Source organism: Fonsecaea monophora, assembly GCF_001642475.1.
Source record: "Fonsecaea monophora strain CBS 269.37 chromosome Unknown Scaff9, whole genome shotgun sequence".
Taxonomy (NCBI): Eukaryota; Fungi; Ascomycota; class Eurotiomycetes; order Chaetothyriales; family Herpotrichiellaceae; genus Fonsecaea; species Fonsecaea monophora.
Window position 1 is genome coordinate 274,576 of NW_019173940.1, and position 19,794 is coordinate 294,369.

Below are 19,794 nucleotides of genomic sequence, written 5' to 3' on the forward strand. Positions count from 1 at the left end.
CCTCGTCGTCAATATCTTCGTTTTCTTCTTCTCCTCCTCTTACATCGTGGGACATGATAGAGGACACAATGAATAATGGATGATGAATGGAGAGATCACGCAATGGAGGTGACTTTATTGTCTTCTTACCCAAAAAAGAAAAAGAAAGTTCAATCAGTCCAAGACGACGAGATTCACCTCCTTTTCAAGCCCAAGCCAGTCGTCGAGGTTCATTGAGAGGACACCCTCGCGGTAGAAATGGCCATCTTCTCCTTCTTCTTCACCCTCGGGACGACGAGAAAGGACCAAGCAATGCACCGTGCGGTCCCAGATGTCAAAGACCACGGCTGGTGAGGGTTGGTTTTCTTCGTCTTGTTCTCCGTCCCCGTCTCCATCCTCTGCCTCGACCTCTTCTTCCTCGCTGTGCTGTCGAGAACCACCATCCGACAGAAATATCTCCCCGGCACCGCGAGGCAAATTGGAGCCTTCCATGGCCACCGCAGCGAGGGTTACCGATACAGATCCCGGAGTGGGAGAAGCGCCCGCATCAGCGAAAATCCCCTGCGCGACATCCTCGGAGATGCACAGGTTCTGGACTCGCAGCCTCTTCTTATTCTTCTTCTTCTTCTTTTCCTTGCTTCTCGAGAGAGGGACGACGACGACGACGACGCTCGATGCGAGCCGTTCGGGGTGAATGTCAAGAGACTTCTCGTCCAGAAGCACCGTCGTGCAGGGTCCCCAGAAGACGATGCTTGCGGATTCGCTTTTCAGCGGGAGGTAGCCATGGCCATCTGATTGCTGCTGATGCTGCCACATGTCAAAAGGGCGGGCCAGGACCGTGTCCTCGGCATCGTACCCACTAAGAATGTCATTCCACTCCCGGCCCTGCCGGTGCAGGTAGGTCGGATACTTGAAGCATTTGACCAGAGACCGCCACCCCTTCCCTTGAGCCGAGCGCGTCGCAAACTGCGGGAACCGGACTGGGCCGAGCCAGGCCATCCAGGACCATGAGGGCGCGTCGGGGAAGGCGAGGCGGCGCTTGATCGCGTGTGTCATGGTCGTTGTCGTCTTCCCGCGACTACTCGTGGCCAGTCGAGACCCGCCACGGACGCTGCTCCAGCAGAGAAACCCCTCGAAATTTGGTTCTGGTAGACCCCAGTGGAACACCGTCGTGGTCGACATGGACGAAATGTACCACATTAGTCCCTCGAGCGCGTTCTTGATGTCGCTCTCGTACGAGAGCTGTCGTCGCGTGTAGCACTCGATCAAGGCCGCGGCGTCTGCGAGGTCGGTCGGGTCGGGCTTGGGGTGTTGAGCACTAGCAAATTCGACGTCGGTATCGTCGTTGTCGTCGTCGTCGTCGTTGTAGCTGTTGCTACCGCTTCTCGGCTCTTCCGCGAAAATGGCAGACTCCAGTCGAGGCCTGTTCAACCCGTCGTACTTTGCAAACCGGAACTTCTCGCCCGTCACGTCCAGGCCCTCGGCCCAGTCGGCCGTCCGACACACCCAGATGACCTGCTGTTCGCAGAAGAGCAGCGTCTGCCTCGACAGCAGGAACTCCTGTAGCGTCCAGGCGCGGCTGGGCCATCCGCGGCTCACGTAGAGCGACTCGACGGGACGTTCGGGCTGGTGGGGTATCTCGACCAGGCCGGTACTGCCACCGCCGCTCCCGCCGCCACCAGCAGGGTGTTGCGTAGCGGAAAAGGTCGTGTGAAGCAAAGGGACCCTGTCGTAGCTGACTCCCGGGAGGCCCTCGTGGCAGTTTGTGCCCGCCACGGCGGCAACAGTGAGGCGCGAGTACGTGTAGATGACGTCCATGTCGGCGATGTTCTGGGCCTTGTCGTCCTCGTCGTCCTGGAGGATGGAGACGACGTCGGCCCAAAAGTACGCGATCCCCACGCTGCGCGCCACCTGCATCGCGTCCTCGACCGTCTGGGAGAGTTTGGGCACGCCGCCCGGCCTCGAGAAGGCGTCCAGGTTCGCCGTCGTCAGCCGCACCGCCTGCTCCGTCACGCCCCAGACGTAGCTCAGCGCGGCGTAGCCGCCCTCGATGTCTTCGAGGCGGAGCGTCACGATCCGTCGCGTAGCAATCTCCACCACGCGCAGCTCCGTCGTCTTGCCGCTGCGCGAGAGGAAACTCTCGGCTTCGCGCTGCCGCCCCGTCGTCGAGGTGTGCTGCCGCTCGCAAGTCTCCAGCCAGTGCCTGGCGTGCTCGGGGTCAAAGCGTGGGGACACCCAGCGGCCGACGAAGGATGGTACAGCGGTGTTCGAGCGTGGTGATGCCTGCTGTTGGCGAGTGTCCAACAGGCCAAAGGACGCGGTCTCGCCGTGGCGGAAATCCGGATGGAACGACAGATTGAAGCACATCAAGTGAGTCGTGTCGTAGCTACTGCTGCTTTCTTTTCCTTCTCCTTCTCTCCCACCATCGTAATGATCATGATCATGCCCCCCCACCACGACGCCAAACTTGCGAGTGTAGACATGGACGGGGACGAGCTCGCGACGGGCCCTGTCGATATCGGCGGCCGCGAACCGCCTCTCCAGGAGTTCGAAGCAGAAGGCGCAACAGCGACAGCTCGAACTCCGGTGCTGGAGCTCTCTCACAGTCCCGAGGGACACGAGGACCAGGGCCGACTCCACGGGTCGCGCGTCGGCGGTGGGTGCCACTATGCCGTCCAGGCCTCGCACCTGGGCGCTGGTGTTGAACAAGACCAGACCTGGCGACGCGTTGGTCGTCGCGGGCGAGACTCGGGGCAGGCCGGCGCTTGTCCAGTCGACGCCGCGGCATATCGAACAGAGTAGCTCCGCTGCTGCCATTTGTCCGTCCCCCTGGTTGGGCTGGATATGTCCGATTAGCGGCCAAAAACAAGACCCTGGGGGAGGGGGGAGAAGGTTTACCTCCAAAGGATGCGGCTGTGGTCAAAACCTCGAGTTCGTAGAGAGAGAGAGAGAGGGACAGGCTGGAGATATATTCCTACATCACAGTGCGCCTCATTTTTAGTCATTTTAGCCCATGTGCCTTTACATGGTGAACAAAAAGAACGAAGCGAGATTTTAATCACAGTACAAGACAAATCTGAACCACTTGATGAATATTGGGAAGAATAGAATGAAAAGTCCAGGTGACCGAAAGGGTTCGATTCGGAAAATATTGGCTTGCACGACCATATAATGGTAGATATTTGACACCCCAGCTCCCAGTCCAGTATTTCCTGTGTGCGCGACTCAACAGCGTATACATATTTCTGGATTCGCCCATCTCGACTATACGGACGCCCGCTACCGTCTTGTCCAACGAGTCGTGACGCCTTCAACACACACAGCCGTCCCGTCCCACTCTAAGGGGGTATCTCATTTCCCATCACAATCGTTCCACAACACCATAACGCTCATGGCCACGGGCTCGGTAGTTGTTGTTGTTGTTCGATTCGTGAGCCTACTCATGCTGTGGCAGTAGAGTATTTCCAGCCTTGCAGATCATTCTCAAGACTGCGATTCAACGTGTTGACGTATTCAACCATTCCGCCAGACCTGCAGGATTGTTAGAATTCTTCGTCCCACGAAAAAGAAATGGGTGACCTACCAATTCAATGGCTCAACTTTTCGACCTGGGATATTGGCGCCCTGGTACCAACTCTTGGCCATGGGGAATAACGTGGCATCCCACTTCTCGTTCATCCTCTTGCACCAATCTTGCTCAGACTCCGGAGTGGCTTCAAGCCTGGTGATGCCCTTGTCCTTGATCAATTTGAACGTCTTCTCGACCCATTCGGCCTGGAACTGTGTACAACTCGGGCCTGAGCTGAAAGCCGTAGGTGCCTGTGGACCGTACAAGAAGAACAGGTTGGGGAATTCGGGCATGGCGATACCCATGGCTGTTTTGGTACCATCTTTCCAGTGATCAGCAATCGTCCCACCCTTTGTCCCTTGAATGTTGAGTTGAGCCAGCGAACCCGTGACCGAGTCGAAGCCGGTGGCCAGGATTATAACGTCCACCTCGACCAGACCCTGTTTGGTTCTGAGACCAGTGGCTGTAACTTCTTCGATAGGATTCTCGTTGACGTCAATAATCTTAACATTGGGTTGGTCAATCACCTCGTAGAACCTCTGTTCGAGGGACGGGCGTTTAGTCCCCCATGGATGCGGAGGAACCTCAGGGGCCACAAGCCTCTGTTTCTCGGGGTCTTTGACACGTTTTAAGACCTGCTGGCGCCAGAAGTGGTAGGCGGGTTCGTTGGCTTTGAGGTCAAACAGCATGTCTTTGTACGTGGCAAGCCAGAATTTGAAACCGCCGTCCTCGACCATGAGCTTGTGGTAGGTCTTCTCACGTTCTTCGGGCGTGTCATCGAAGGTGTTTTTCTCCATGAAGTCGTAGGTGAAGCCAGCAAAGGTGTTGCGCGTCTTCTCCATCTCGGCCTCATACCAGCCGTTCTTCTTTTTCTCCTCCTCTTCTTGAGGATCAAGCAGGCGTTGGTTCATCGGCAGGCACATGTTGGGGGTTCTTTGATAAACGGTCAACTCTTTCACGACTGGACCAATTTCCTGGATGACCTGAATTCCAGAGGCACCAGTGCCAACTTCGGCGACTCGCTTGCCCTTCAAATTAACACCGTGCTGGGGCCATACGGCTGTATGGTAGATGTCGCCCTTGAAGTTGCCGAGTCCAGGAAATGGAGGTGTATATCGTTTGCTGGCAAATCCGATGCAGGGAATGAACCACCTGGCGTAGATCTCGGTTCCGTCCGAACATTCGATCAACCACTGTTGACGACTTTCATCAAAGACGGCGCCGTCTACGTGTTTATTGAACGAGGTGTAGTCGCGGATATTCCACTTCTTCTCGACATGTTCGAAATAGCGGCGAAGCTCCTGCCAGCCTGGGTATCGCTCCTTGAAGGTGAAATCTTCCCATAGCTCCTTGTCAAATAGCTGGTAAATGGGGGTGTCGGTATCCACACGAGCACCAGGATAGCAGTTCCAATACCATATACCACCACTGGCAGACCCCTTTTCGAAGATACGAACGTTGTAACCGAGCTTTCGCAGACTGAGCCACGACAGTCAGCCCTGTGCTTACACGCAGGACCAGATGTAGCACTTACCGATTCAACAGCGTGAAAGAAGCAAAGCCAGCTCCAACAAGCAGGACATCGACCTCCTCAATCTGATGAGAGCCCATAACTGTTGCAGGGATTTGTAACGGCCGTGTGCACTGGGTGGAAGAAGGCAGTTTACGTCAGGACAAAGAGATGTAGAGGGATGGCGGCACGCATTTGCTGCCTGTGGTGGCCGTGGGCCTTTTGTATCTCTTGTTGACCTACCCCGCGCACGCCCGCGTCTCCTTGCCACCCCCATTTGACCCCAGAGAGACATGATGTGTGTTGATCAGCTTCCCGGATCCGGTCCCCAGTTGGACGTCCGAAGGTGAGGGGTTGCAGGCGGGCCAAAGGAGTGGCGGATGTGAGAATGGATTAGAAAGAGCGAGGGAAGCTCCAGTGCTCCAGCAGCTTTTGGAATCTCCGTTGACTGATGATAGGCCGTTGTTCGGATAGAAGGCCCTCCAATGCGCACTGATCTGCGTGGAGCAGGAGAACTTTCGGCCGGCTGCTGTACCCAGTCAAATCGTTTGGAAGTGTGGTGCAATGGCGGAAATGTTCCATTCTGGTACTCCAGTGAGTCTTGCAAGTGTGGGGTGAAGGGGGGAGTTTCGTGAGTGGTGATAGAGGTGGTGTGGACACCATGGTCAATTCCTGAGACGAGGTTTTGGGTAGAGATTGAGGACAGACGATTAACCAAGATAAAAGGGATCCTAAGCTTCAGCAAGGTCTAGATCTATCTGCTGCGACTTGCATTGGTGCCATTTGAGTTGTACCGGCGGAAAATCCTGTGTGGCGTTGGCGGTTCCAGGTTTCCCCTGGTCGGAGATAGACGAGCTAGATGCGACCAAGAGGTCAAAGCAGTGGCTGCGAGAGAGCTAACCCCTCAAGTTACGGGGTAATCGTGACGTGGCCATCTTGTTTATCAGGGTGTAACGAGCAGTATTCCGGTTGTGTGAGTCTAGGAGCGACGATGGACTCTAGGAATGATGATGGTATGTTGATGGTGATGTTAACAAGTGGTTGGTGGTGTGTTGAGTCGAGACACTCCCATCACCCTCAGCCGCGTACATTACCATTTCATGTTCCTCGTACTGACTACGTACTCCATCTCTACCTCACTGGTTTCTGTGTCCTTACCTACATATGGACGCATAAACAGCTCTCGGTTTCGCATCAATGGAATCAATACCCCCCGTCCCTCGACCTAGCACGACGCTCACGCTACATTGCTTCTCACGCTCGTCGCATCTCACCATCCACTCGTAACCCCTGAACGAGAACTCCACACAACATCGATCCTCTCGACCTCATATTTCACCGCGAACCCTCGGAGAATCCCACAAGCATTTCCGTAGCCTCAGATGCCGAGGTCGATCTGGGTTGACAAATCTCCGGCCCTCCATATCAGCGACATGCTTGTCTTCGGAGAAACGGAATTCATCAGATGGATGAGAAGAGTTGGGAGCCACTATCCGAGATCGACACTATCAAGACCTTTTGGTTGGACTCGGCCAAATTAATGTTTAGCGAGGTTTCTCTTACACGCGAGCCTTGTCAGTCATTCAGGAGCGAGCTGGAACGCTGGGGTCTCGACCCTAGGACACACATCTCCCACTGCCCGTACCATCTTCCTCTCGTTGTTTCTGTTCTTGGAGATCCCTGGTATAATGTTTCCCATGCTCTGCTTGCGGCGTGTCGGAATGAAGACTTTCCTCCAGCCGCTGGAAGAGCCGTTCCAGCAACCATTCAGCTTCTTCTTTGTCACCCATCAATGGACTCTGTGCTCCTATCCAGCTCCATTTGGGGGCTTGGACGTCTCTGCCTTCCTTTGGCCCGTCAGACCCTGCTCCATGCCTCCCAATGTAGAGATTGCCGCCCTCGTTGTTCTTCGTAGTAGCCTCTCTGGCTTCCCTGTCCTCATCCCCATGTATGGGAGCTCGCCGGTGGTATGACGCATCTGCTTCATCCTCTCCAAGTAATTTGAGAAAGTATTGCCATTCCTCATAACTGTACTTCTTTGGTGTTGCCGCAGACGCGTCTGCGTAGACCCTTCGTATTTGAGACAACAGAACATGGCGATGGCGATGAGCATCTGTTCAAACCAAGGTGAGCCACTTATACCATGTTACTGGGATGCAGTCAGCTTTTACCTTCTTGCCACCGATCGCCCTCGTGTCTGGCATCGGATTCATCCTGTTTCTCCTCCTCCTCGAAGTCGGCCGCCAAGCGATCTTTGGTGTCTTTGTCTTTGTCTTTTCCACCTGCTTTGTGTTTCTTCATACCGTTGCGGAACAGGCGTACAAGGCCAGGATGCAGTTCCTGATACCCAGATTCGCTCCCCGTTTCCGAGCCCCTTTCCACATCACGAGAGTCAGATGATCGAGGATCCAGTTGGCCAAGAGTGACCTTGTACACTCCATGCTTGAGTCGATTTGCTATGGTGTCTTCACTGCTGGGAAGCACGGTGATCTCTCCCAGCCAGATGGTGACATCCTTGACGGCCTTGACCACAGTATCTCCCATGTCGGAGATGAGAATGGTTAAGGTAGGGACCGCGAGCAGAGTCCAGAAGACAAAAAAGGGCTTACCGCTGTTGGACATGGGCTGGAAATCCCCATATCCGATGGTCAACAACGTCGTATATGAAAAGTAAAGTGATCCGAAATACGACCAATCCTGGTTCCTCTCGGCACGTTCGAAGACCAACGCCCCTATCGTCCACTATCGATCGTCAGCGGGATCCAGCAGGGGATGAAAGTCATACCGTACCAAGAAAGCAAAAGCAAACGTTGAAACAAGCAAACTCATGTACTTGCGCTCTGTGGCAGCCCACTCTTGAACTTTCCTCATCGCCTCGAACTCAGCCTGTCTCCTCTCGAGCTCCGCGACCTCACCATCTCCTGGCTCCACCGTCAGTGCTTTCGTGGTGTGTTTCCCAAGCCCCAGGGCACCCTTGTGCTTCAAACGGCTCTTCCTCTTACTGATTCTCTCAATCTCCTTGAGCAATCGTCTTCGGGTCTTCTCCGTCAATCGGGCTGCCATCTTCTTTTTTCCCCTTTCCAGAATTAGTGAACGAATGGAACCGACGACCAAGCCTAAGATGATAATGCCGCCCATAGCAAAAGGAAATAGCAGTCCTCTACCTAGATGGGTCTTTGGTGTATAATCATCGCCAATGCCAATTGTTAGAGAAGTGAATTCCGCCCAATATACCGCATCCAAAAACTTCCATTCCTCGATGTGTGAGTACACCAGTGCCCCTAACAACTGATACAACAAGAACATAATGGTCTGCAACATCAAAGTCCTTTGCGCCACAGTGAGCTTAAACTCTTTACTATAATGCCCCTTGTACGCCCCGTACACCGTAAAACACATCAAGTATGAAATTATCTGGTACAAACCCGCAGCAAAGATGGCGTAGTAGTATGCCTGGGAGAGGGCCTGATGCCGGACGCCGGGTGCGTCAAAATCAGAGGATGCGAAGGCAATCAGACCGATCAGAAGCACTGAGGCGATCCAGAAGCCGGCTATGGTGATGGGTTGGGCGATGCGGAAGGGAACACGTCGCGCCATGTTGAGGAGTAGAGACATATTGGCGACAAGGGCGAACGCTAGGGAGACGGCATTGACGGCGATAAGCCTGCATCAGACATTATTTAGAACCATGTAGTATTCTGCGCAACATCTTCGCGGTATTGGGATGGGTAGTACCGTGTCGCGATAACCTACCAGCCAGGGTCTTTGATGTCAATCCCATGCTCTTCTGTTCCTCCAGGAGGAATCTCAACCCTCCAATTCTCCACCAGCGCACAGATACTGAATGCATTGGCCATAGGTCCGAAAGTACCTGCCACAAGGGGAACTCCGGTCGAAGCATACCACCACCTTGCTGGCATGAGAAAGTTTCGTTCTTGCTCCTCCTCCTCCATTTTGTCATAAGTCTCTTCTGGAGACGCATTACGGTGCTGGTGAGGGGATGACGTTTGGGCATTGTGGTGAGATGCAGGGGGGTGATCTTCGACATTTTCTTTGACAATGGCAGAGGCATCGGCTATGGGCTCATCGAGGCCTGGGTCGTTCATACTGAGTCAATCGAGCCAGGAGAAAGGCTGTAGAAACCAGGATTCCTAGGTACGTTGGAGGAAGAAAGAAATGAGACAGAGCCCAGGTCGAGGAATAGTTAGAGCATTTTTGATTGGAGTGTCGTGGTACCGTGCTCCCGGTCTGTTACAGTCTACCTAAAGGTATGCTGAGGACTTGGACGGAGACGGCGAAAGTTGAGGCGGGAAAAGCATTGTGTGAACAGGAGAGAAGGCAAAATCCCGTTCAGCAGACATGGGATTTGTCTACGGTTAGACTGTGTTTTCCTTGGAAAAGATCGGTGGGTTGTTCTGAGCAGCAGGTGGAGGAGCATGCATCGATCGACGACCGATGATCCGGGGGGAAGGTTCCAAGTTGGTCTGCAGCATGAGATGACGTCGATTCACCGGGAGTTGCGTTGGTGGCGGTCGCCTTGGCGAATCAAGCATCAACCCGTTCCCACTCAGCTTGGGCACCTTGTCCATTTCATTCGAGGCCTTCACGGCCGACTTCCCCTTAAGGTGGACGGACATGCTTGAGGGAGCCTCATTAGGCCACCGCGTCCGCTCCTTGGACACGACATCCTTAGGTAAGAAAGGCCCGTGCATTCCAAAGTTGTCTACATGCATGAAGCTGCCACGCTGCCTCAGCCGCAAATGACCTTCGAGAGAGTTACGATTAACTTCAACCGTGACTCGTTCTCCCCAATTGTAGATTTTTATCGTCCATTGGCTATAGTTGTTAACTGGTACCAATAGCGGTGGTGACAGGGCCGTGATTTCAGCCTTCTGAACATGCCTGGTTGGACAGTATGGTTCTTCTGGCCTTGACTCTGTCGGAGTACCGCAACAACGCCAGTTCCCACGTCTGTCGCCATACTGCCAATAAGTCCTCACTCCAGAAGAACTTTACGACTGACTTCTTGACCCACTTCCAATTCCTGGCACTGGATGAATCCTCGAGAATTCTATCCAAGAGGACAAATCGTGGGGCATGTGGTTGAGCTTGATTCATCGACACTGCTTCGCTTGTAGGCCCCTCGTTAGACGAATACGCAGGACCTGCGATGACCAACGCCATCCATATGGTACATTCAAGCGGTAAGTCGCGCAGATTGTATCGGGAAAGCATTTCCGAGAGCGATTCGACCAATCGCCGATGCACCGGGTTCTGTTGCTTGGATTGGCGAAAGGTCTCCGTGGTAACGGCCGCCAGCGCCGAACAAAGAACCCTCTCAAGTGTGTTCAACCCACGAAGAGGCACCAATTCGAGACACGCCTGCGTTTGCTTCATATACGTGCCGTTTGGATCTCCCAAGGCGAGGACTCCCTTCTTCCGCGAGCCTTGCAACTGTGCAACCCACTCCGTCACACGTGCCAACACTGTGATGATCTGAACGCAGAGACTCCCGGACAAGGAAATCTCTCGAAATCCATCGGGAAGCTTGGCGATCAGGGTGCAGAGGTCAGGAGGAAATGGATGTTTCGGATATTGTAGTTTGATGCTGACTTCGGTGGTCGAAATGCTCATCTTCTTATTTTCGTGGTACGCCCAGAGAGATTCGAGGCTGGCGTCTGTTAGTCAATTCTGTCGAGGAACAAGCACGAGACTGCTGGTGCTGCGAAGACTCTCAGTCCTCTCAGGGGCTTACCCAGTAATTGAATTCTTCAGGAAGTCGTCCCACCCCAGACGATCAACCCCTCCTCGCAGTTCCACAAGATGGCGTAGACCAATCAAATGGGTCTCAAACGAAACAAAGTCATTGTAAATCAACTTGGCGGACGTCAGTCACAGTTTGTCTTGTAGTGCGAGGTCGAGTTCACATACGGCGATTCCCAGCAGGGCCATGATCGCCAAAATCGTGGCATCATCGTCGCAAGTTGGGCTACGTGCCATCTTGAGACGCAGGGCTTCGATTCCTTTCCCATAGTGGATCAAGACTTCTCTTGTTGGTTCTCGAACGTTTCCACGCCGGGCTTCATACGAGGCTTGAGCGAGCGCCACCATGAGTTCAAACATGGACGCATTCTCCAAGGCCAGACCAAAATACCGTCGCGATAGCGGCAAGCTATCTGCTGGACCTAATTGCTCTTTTCTGGGATTGATGTGAACCGGCGCATAGTGCTGGAGGACTTTGCGTAAACCAAGAATCAGCGACCGTGTCCCGAACAGGATTATTCAACCAAACTCACAATAGTCGACAGCTGAAAGGACACCCCCTTCCGGTGATATTGGGAAAGCACAGAACGGATCGCCACGAAGCCCCCCAGATGTCACAGTCAACCTCGGTGACACCACAGTGGTGGTTATGGTGAGATCCTGATTGACGCCAGCTTTGACCAACCCAAGTAGCGAATCGCGAATGGGTTGCGAGTCAGGACTTTCATCACGAGACGTCGACAAGATGTGGTCGCGAGGTTTCCCTATATTAGCCTTGGCTCTTTTGATGGCTTGATTGTGGATGCGATTGCGCTGTCTGGGATTTGGCTGATTTGTCGAGACTGGGGACGGGGTTTCGTCTGAGGCGATCCTTTTCGGAACCGGGCTAGTTGACTGCATCAGAAATGAGAGGAAGATGAGTGTTCACTGTCTGGAGCGATGACAGTCCGCTCGTCCATAGCGACTGCTGAGGATCACAAGGAAGCATGAAGAAACGAAGGGTAGGAAGTCATCTTGAATGGTAAGGGGGCTCAAGTGTAGGTAGAAAGGCACGCTGAGGATGAAGCTTTTGGAATTCTTGGGGTCCGTCAGCCCTGTATCGTGACCCTCGTAGCGCGTGGTCGACGCCTTTGTCAGCTTTTTGCCAAGCGGTGGAGCTTTGTGTGGGCTTGGCCCTGCACATCTCGCTTGAGTGGGAAAGCCCGTGCTTGCACTATCAAGATGAGGCGAACAATCCTACATCAATTCCAAGGGCCGTCATCACAATTGAGGTATACAAATAAAAGTATATAGATGAGGCTACTATATGGGATTTCAGGGCCGTACGAGGAACTCTCCAGGAACCTAAAGATACAGAAGATACCCCACAGCAGACATTCAATTCGACGGATGAGCTTGCGTCAGGGTGGGGAAAACCAGAAGATGGCAGAGCACGAGGAGTGATATACGCAATAATCATGGTGAACCATTGGACCGTCGCCCAGGACATTGAGAAAGAGTTCTGGGGACTAGAGTTTGGCAGTCCAAGGCAACAAGACACCAACCAGCAACCAGTCGTCCCTGGCACGGGTACTCAATAAGTTGCCTTCCTTCAGTCGCAGGCGTGGTCATCTGGAGGGGCGGTAGGGCTGGAGGGCCAAAGTATTATCATCCTCTGAGAACAAGTACTAAGTACTAAAGCCCCTGGTACGGAAGTGTTTCACCGAATTTGGTGTTGACGAGCAAGGTGGGTGAGAGTGGCTGTTATCTCCAGATATGCTTGTCTCGTTGCCCTGTCAAGCTTGTACGGGAGGGCATCCCCCGTGTTTTAACTGGCTCAGGCACGCCTAAAACTCCGGCCGCCCAGGCCTGAGACGGTAAAAATTGACGGACATGAGGTGCAGGTTCGAGAAGATCACTTGGTGAACCCGCCCGCAATGCAGGCCTAGGGCCCAATCTCGTGCTCTTCCGGCCTCCACTCCACCGCTAAGGTGGCCCTTAGTCTCGCCTCACTAGCCTCTAACCAGTTACCCACCAGTGCCACCACCCGCCCTCAACTCACACACAGGTCCTACGAGTACCTACTCCGTACCTACCCTTTCCGCCCACCCACTCTCCCACTCCAAGCTCGTCCAAGGAACGTGCATGCATCTGCATCTGCCCGGTTTTCTCGTTGGCGATGCGACTTCGACGACTGCGCCTCAAACGCATCCTTGTCCAACATCTCTTTACCACAGTTACACCTGCCTCCAACCACGCGGACATTCGTTGAACCATCTGCTATCTACTGATAGTATTTCCTTGCAACTTATTTTTGTTCCATTTCACATTGTACCATTAGTGTACGGGGGGTTGATCTCTCACGTCCGATTACTTCAGTCACTCCACAAGACATCCATCACCGTCACCCTTAATGCGCAACGCTCATCCATCTCGTCGTTGCGCTTTGGCGCCGTGGAATCTCTAAAAGACCAAGAGATAGCTGCAGCATACCATTGATATTCCAATTCCACATCATGCTGAGGCCCGCGACTCCTCTGACCGTCTTACTGCTCATATCCTTCGTTTTCCTTCTGCTGTCGGTTCTCTCCACGCCTGTCATCCACAGCATCCCCATTGCCACCTATCGAGGAGTTAATTTTGGAGTTTTCGGGTACTGCACACCAACAACATGCAGTGGCATAAGGGTGGGCTATACAACTGGTAACATCCCACATGACGAATTCCGCGTTGCTCAGATATCAGTGTCACTAACTCTTGTCCTAAGATGGTCTCTTCCCCGATGGAGACACCGACTTCAATCTTTCGTCATCGACGAGACATTCGCTATCCTCCCTCCTCATCGTTCACCCTGTCGCGGCCTTTTGTAACCTGGTGTGCCTTGCACTGGCTGGTGCGGCTCACCTGCACTCCCCCTCGCATTCTGCCCGCTATCTTCTAGGCCTCCTGATTCTACTACTGCCAACCCTTCTGGTCACTTTGCTGGCTTTCTTGGTCGACATTTTACTGTTTGTGCCGCACTTATCATGGGCAGGATGGATTGTCCTTGCTTCAACCATCCTCATAGCCGCCTCAGGCGTTGTCACCTGCGCTATGAGGCGGACACTCGTCTCTAGGAAAGCGCGTAAGAAGAGAATTGCCGAGAACGCGGAAATGAGCGGGGAGAACTATTACAATCGGCAGGCACAAGAAGCCAAAGCGGTTGCGCAAACATTTACCACTGAGCCTACTATGCCCATGGTTAATGGCTCGCCCGGGGCAGATAGGCTGCCTGCCTTTGCAACTTTCGACGTCAGTCAAAAATCAGACGAGGAGCGCCAACCCCTCCGAACACAAGCTCTATCTACTGAGCCAAGTCTGGCGACACCCTCCCGAGACGGGATATCGGATCAATACTACGGGCCTCCCTCGCGATCCAGCAGTCGGCCACCTCAAAATGGACCACGAGATCAATTTGGGAATCCGCCTCCTCCGCCGATCCCTTCCGGTCCAGATGGAGCAATGGGTACGGGACAAGGTAGAAGGTCGGGGGACGAAGCGACTCCTCCTAGTCCTTATCGCGACCGCAGTCTGCCACCGCTGGGCGGTCGAAGCTATTCGCAGCGTGGCAGGGGTGGCTATCCGCCTCGGGGTGGTTATCCTCCGCGAGCAGGTGGCTTCGGCCCAAGGGGACCACCTCCGCCACAAGGCTATCCGGGCAGAGGTGGATTTCCGGTCGACATGAGAGGAGGATATGGTGGGCGAGGGAGAGGTGGATTTCCACCCACTGGTCCCGGTGGTCCGATAATGGCTGCTGGCGCCATGATGGCTGGTGGTCCGCGACGACCTCCACCAGGCTATCCGCCTAATGGAGCTGACAATGTATCAGAGAGATACACGTTGTCGGACGAATATCCAGTGGCGATGGGCCCCCCGCTACCCATGGCACCTCCACAACAGTATATCGAAGACAACGAGCGGGGGTATGACATAAGGAGTCCCTCTGTCTACACCCAAGCAGAGGAGATGCCAGGTCCATATGGAGCCAGAGCGCAGTCACCAGGCCGGGACAGAACCTCACCCTATGGCGGTCGTGTCCAGTCCCCATCGGGTGCTCTGCGTCAACCTTCCCCACCTCCGGCTATGCCCCCGTTACCCACGACTCAACCTGTCGAGATGGCTGGCACCTCCGTACGTGACTTCAAACCCCAAAGGTCACAGAGTCAAGATCCGTAAGTGCAACTGCTCATAGGACAAGTAGATTTCCACTGACTGATTAGCTATGTACCTGCGCGGGCTAACTGGAACAATATGTCGGGCGAGGATTTGGGATATCCGAGGTCACCTGGAAGACAAGCTCAATCTCCAATCGAGCTCCCTACAAGCGGCAGTCACGTAGGTGGCTATAGGAGTCAACCACACAGACAACGCGTCAACTCTGGTGGGAGTGATCTCTACTACGAAGATGTCGATCCACGGTTCGCTTCGGACCCAGAGCCGGTACCGCCACAAAACCTCCAGCCAGGAGAACGGAACCGGAGGCCTCCTCCCCTTCTCACGCCAGGACCGCCCGGCCATTACCGACCCGACTCCTACAACGGCATGCCTCCAACGAACTCGTACGAGGAATTGCCCGGGGCGCGATCTCCAGCGGAAAGTGAAACTAGTAATTTCACCTCTGTCAGCCAGCGCGGCGTCAACCCCAATTGGCGGCCGAACAACGGCGGAGAGTTCAGCACCCTGGGTCCTATGAGGAGGCGAGAACAACAGACGAGGCAAGACATGCTCCTGGCAGGAAACCCCGACTTTGAGCTGCCCGGAGCCGTAGGGCCTCAGCGTCTCCCAACTCGAGGTGGTAACGGAGGTCCAGGGATGAGAGGCGGAATTATGAGAGGACCAGCTCGTGTCCCGCCTGCTAGTGCCATTGGTGGTGGTGGCGATGGTCCCTATCCCACTCCCATGGGGCCGCCCCTGCCTGGGGGTTCAATGGGACCGCCTGGACCTGGACCGGGGACTGGAATGGGAGGAATGAGGGAGATATGAAGGATATACATGGAACCAAAAGCTTAGCTTAGCTTACGTATAGTCCAGTCTAATAATGTGTGATATGCGGACTGGGGTCTTGTGTGAAAACCACCAAAAAATGAAATGATTTGATGATTACGAGTCAACATCGAGCCAGAATCCAGGAGTTTCCCAGTGTCTTATACGGGAGTAAGATGATAGTAAGCACCTCCCACATCCCTGGTGGTTGCGCCTGGTGGTTGCAATCCAGCCGGGAAATGACCGGAGAACACATGCACGATCGATCAGTGTGAAACCAAAATATCAGTCAGTCAGTCAGTCAGTCAGTCAGTCAGTCAGTCAGTCAGTCAGTCAGTCAGTCAGTCAGGGCAGGCAGGAATGGAATCATGGAATCAAGGAGTCGAGGATGTTGACATATGTAAGTCACATACCAGTATGTCAATCATACCATAGCGGAATCCCATGTTCACGTGACCAGAACACGTGGCGGGCTAACACATATGCACGCGCAAGGCTACGAGGTATTTACATACATACACACACAGACGTCAAGGAATGTAGAAATAGAGATGGGTCCTGGATGGCTAGGATTAATATATTCATATTCATACACAATGTGTGTGTGTGTGTGTGTGTGTGCTGAGGTATTTACTATATATCTAACCTACTGTAAGTGGGTAGGTATCGAATGTGGTTCAGTGCCCGCTAATTAAACATGTCATCCAGTGTCTGATCTCGTTTGCATTATAGTCATATCATGATCCTCCCGTCTTGGGTTGTCCTGCCACCAAACAACCCCAGGATATTGGAATCAACACCACCACCACTGTTGGTCCCGCTGTTGCCAGCGCCCTCGTCCCCTGTCCCTCCTAACCATCGTGGTCGCTTGAAGCCGGTACTACCTCCACTCCGACTCGTTGGAGGTTGCATCCATTTGGGCGTTTCGATCGTGTCAATCGTGTTTTTCACCCTCCTCCCAAAAAGCGTGAAGAAGTTTTCCTCATCGGGCTCAGGTTCCAAAGTAGGTCGATCTCTGAATCGATCTCTGGATGTTGGATTGTGCGGCGTACTCGACGCTGTCGCGCGATTGCTGCCGGCCCCAGCTCGATCAGCAGGAGGCGTCCACCTCGTTGGTGCAGCACGAGGCCTATCCAAAGATGTGCGCGGTGAATCAGTGATACCCAACGTGGCCGTTGGTCGGTTCCCCTGAAGATCTCGTGCGATGAGGTCCCGTCCTTCACGCCAACCTCCGGTTCCGAAGCCCGACGGATTTTCATCCTCATCTTCATCAATTTCTAATATGCCAAAGCCCAGCACGTTCTTGATCTTGCCATATAGATTAAAAAGTGTCATGATCACTGGAAGCAGGACGAACATTGGGAACAGGTAATCGAACCAAGTTCCTAACGGCGTCAAATTGATCAGTCTCCCCAGGAAGCCATAGAAGGTCGAATTCTGGTGAATATCCTTGGGCAAGAAAGTGAGGAAATTGTATGCCAGCGGCACGGTCAATTTGGCAATCTGCCCGGCATACCAGCATGCGGACTCAGCGTACGTGTTTCTCCTCACTAGGGCTCGCTGGTTCCATGTAGGGACGTCGTTCATACTACTCAGGGCGCAAATGCACATGTAAGTGATCCACATGGAGGCAATGACTTGGCCGCCAAAGCCTATTTGATAGTTCTTGTCACTCGGGTGGTGAATGACCGTGAGACTGACCGCCGATAGGTGTGGAGCAGGAAACTTAATGATTTCAGACCAGATGATAGCGATCGATGCGAGGGAGAGGACAGCTCCCAAAGCTATCCTGACGGCGGGAACAAGGTGCACATGCACATGATAACGCATTGAGGCGGTCATGGGAGACCACTTGAGTGTGGATGAGGTGGCACGGCCAAAGTCGAGTTTCCGTGAGCCTTGGGAATCGAGAATGGCTTGCAGATCTGAGGCGGTCTGGACAATGTTGTCCCACTCGCGAACGTACCTAGCTCGGCGGTGTTTGGCTCGAACTAATCGTCGAGTCAAATCCGCCAGGTATCTTTCGGTGATGACTGCGGGGACTTTGGCAGAGGCGTCGATGGTGGTGACATTGGAAAAGACTCGACTCTCAGGCTGGCCGGTCATGTCGACCAGCTCATCAATCCAATCCTGGAAATCTCGGGCGCTTCCAGTTTTCCTTTGCTTGAGCTGCATCACTTGAGCTTCCAGCTCATCAAGCGCCACAATAGCGTCCTCCAACTTCTCGTGAACTCTTGGAGCTTGGCCCTGGACACGCCGCAGGCTGCCGCTTATATCCGCCTTTCGGAACATCCTCCTCGGGATGGAGACTAGACCGTGGCCCATCAGGTATATGGCAAGAGCAAGACCCCACACATACGCGAGCGCCATGACCAAGGCTCTGATTGCGGTAAAGTCGAAGCCATAGGAAAATATCATGTATATCAGACCGGCGATAGCGCAGACCAGAACGATCAGTTGGTATCTGCCATTGGAACGCAGCGAATAGATAAGCCGGGACTTGGGATCACGATATCCAGCATCCATGTATTCCCCCAACAGAGGCAAGACAACCCATGTCAAGACAAAAGTCAACCAGTAGACGATTCTCCAGGCAACCAAGACAGCTCTTTTGGGCAACCATATTCCTTTCCCGCCATGATCACTCTCTCGCGCGCTGGATGCGAGATCAACGGGGACTAGAATGAGGGCGCTGGCGGGTAGGACTAGGGCCAGGAAGATCGGGACGAGGAGGAAAGCGGGAGTGGTTCGTAGCGGTAGGTAGTGTCGCAGAATGAACAAGACGGCGACTGAGATGGTCAAAAGAGCCAGGCATGCAAAGATGTCGGATCCCACCGAGGATGCCATTTTCCTTCCAATTCCAAATGCAGGAAACTACTTTTGCTATTGACAAAGTGTGCTGATGGCGGCCATTGATCGGTCTCTCATATCGTGATGGTACGAACAAGTCCGGACGAGTTGCAGCGGCCACAAGAAGCGCAGTTGTGTCCTGGACGTCACTGAAGTGGTATAACAAGGCAAATCAGATCTTGAGCGGTAAATGCCTCAGACCAAGCGAAATGCGATAAGTGGGAAGAATTCGGGATGGGGGGAGGGGGGAAATGATTATGCACAGGTGTGAAAAACGGAAGTGGTAGAGGATTGCAATCAGACGAGTGACGTTGTACGCTGTAGTTTGAGAACAGAAACAGTAGAAGAGACAACCAAGTTGGAGGAGGGCGAGGAACAGCACGGGAACGCTATGGCGGATGTAGTTTAGGGCGACATTAGGTAAAGACCCCAGAGCTTCGAGCGTCGATTGGCACCCACAAGGTTCTTGGCCGCAGTGGCAAAGGGCAGTGTGGTCCCCAAACAAACTGAGGTGCGCCCCTTAGAAAAGCGCTGGATCGCAACTTTTGAATCCAACGTGTCAGCTCAGGTCAGAAAGTCTACCAGTATCGAATACTTGCAGGTGTCCCTGCTTCACCAAAGGGCGGAAATGGCATGCTTACTGGTGTAATTTAATCGATGCTGAAGATTGAATCTCACCCAGTCAAGAAGACTAAGGGACAGGGCCATGGCCCTACGAACCCTTTTGTTATGTAGGGAGTATGTAGGACTCCCTCTTGGGGCTACCAGGGGCCCCTCGTCGTGAGCTCTGATTGAATAATGGACTCGGGGGCGCACCCATGGATTCCATGGGTCAGATGAACTAGCTCAACTAGCTGACTCCGGACCACTAATAACATTGGAGGCATCACACCTCCGCCTAACAAACACCCAAGTTTATAGCAGCTCGTGCTTCTTTCTGTACCCTTGGTGCGCTGTAGCGAATTCACTCGTCTCGTCGTGCACTAGTTCAATTTTGGCGAAGAGTCATCCATCCTGGGGCTCCATCCTCGTCACCTGCGACAGCGACTTTTTCGTCTCGTCTCTCTCTATCCGCCTGGTTCATTCTTCCCATGTTCCCCGTCATAACTCCGTATGGCTCTCT

General features: G+C 53.6%; 7 protein-coding genes across 7 annotated transcripts; 2 read left to right on the top strand and 5 right to left on the bottom strand.

The window, feature by feature from the left end:
• Nucleotides 1-153: 153 nt before the first annotated feature.
• AYO21_02183 (hypothetical protein) lies at nt 154-2,796 on the bottom strand (the record flags this gene model as incomplete). Its single annotated transcript, XM_022652163.1, has 1 exon — nt 154-2,796. One exon carries the CDS (start codon nt 2,794-2,796, stop codon nt 154-156), a length of 2,643 nt encoding a protein of 880 aa, XP_022515549.1.
• Nucleotides 2,797-3,419: 623 nt separating this feature from the next.
• AYO21_02184 (hypothetical protein) lies at nt 3,420-5,158 on the bottom strand (the record flags this gene model as incomplete). Its single annotated transcript, XM_022652164.1, has 3 exons — nt 3,420-3,510; nt 3,563-5,026; nt 5,082-5,158. The coding sequence occupies 3 exons, from the start codon at nt 5,156-5,158 to the stop codon at nt 3,420-3,422; spliced, it is 1,632 nt and encodes a 543-aa protein (XP_022515550.1).
• A 1,515-nt stretch (nt 5,159-6,673) lies between these two features.
• AYO21_02185 (hypothetical protein) lies at nt 6,674-9,163 on the bottom strand (the record flags this gene model as incomplete). The annotated part of the gene is made up of 4 exons (XM_022652165.1): nt 6,674-7,170; nt 7,229-7,799; nt 7,848-8,721; nt 8,811-9,163. 4 exons carry the CDS (start codon nt 9,161-9,163, stop codon nt 6,674-6,676), a joined length of 2,295 nt encoding a protein of 764 aa, XP_022515551.1.
• Nucleotides 9,164-9,433: 270 nt separating this feature from the next.
• On the bottom strand, nt 9,434-11,779 carry AYO21_02186 (hypothetical protein; the record flags this gene model as incomplete). The annotated part of the gene is made up of 6 exons (XM_022652166.1): nt 9,434-9,959; nt 10,006-10,728; nt 10,813-10,934; nt 10,989-11,293; nt 11,354-11,662; nt 11,749-11,779. The coding sequence occupies 6 exons, from the start codon at nt 11,777-11,779 to the stop codon at nt 9,434-9,436; spliced, it is 2,016 nt and encodes a 671-aa protein (XP_022515552.1).
• Nucleotides 11,780-13,892: 2,113 nt separating this feature from the next.
• On the top strand, nt 13,893-15,014 carry AYO21_02187 (hypothetical protein; the record flags this gene model as incomplete). The annotated part of the gene is made up of 1 exon (XM_022652167.1): nt 13,893-15,014. One exon carries the CDS (start codon nt 13,893-13,895, stop codon nt 15,012-15,014), a length of 1,122 nt encoding a protein of 373 aa, XP_022515553.1.
• Nucleotides 15,015-15,089: 75 nt separating this feature from the next.
• Nucleotides 15,090-15,821, top strand: AYO21_02188 (hypothetical protein; the record flags this gene model as incomplete). The annotated part of the gene is made up of 1 exon (XM_022652168.1): nt 15,090-15,821. One exon carries the CDS (start codon nt 15,090-15,092, stop codon nt 15,819-15,821), a length of 732 nt encoding a protein of 243 aa, XP_022515554.1.
• A 732-nt stretch (nt 15,822-16,553) lies between these two features.
• On the bottom strand, nt 16,554-18,668 carry AYO21_02189 (hypothetical protein; the record flags this gene model as incomplete). Its single annotated transcript, XM_022652169.1, has 1 exon — nt 16,554-18,668. One exon carries the CDS (start codon nt 18,666-18,668, stop codon nt 16,554-16,556), a length of 2,115 nt encoding a protein of 704 aa, XP_022515555.1.
• Nucleotides 18,669-19,794: the final 1,126 nt, after the last annotated feature.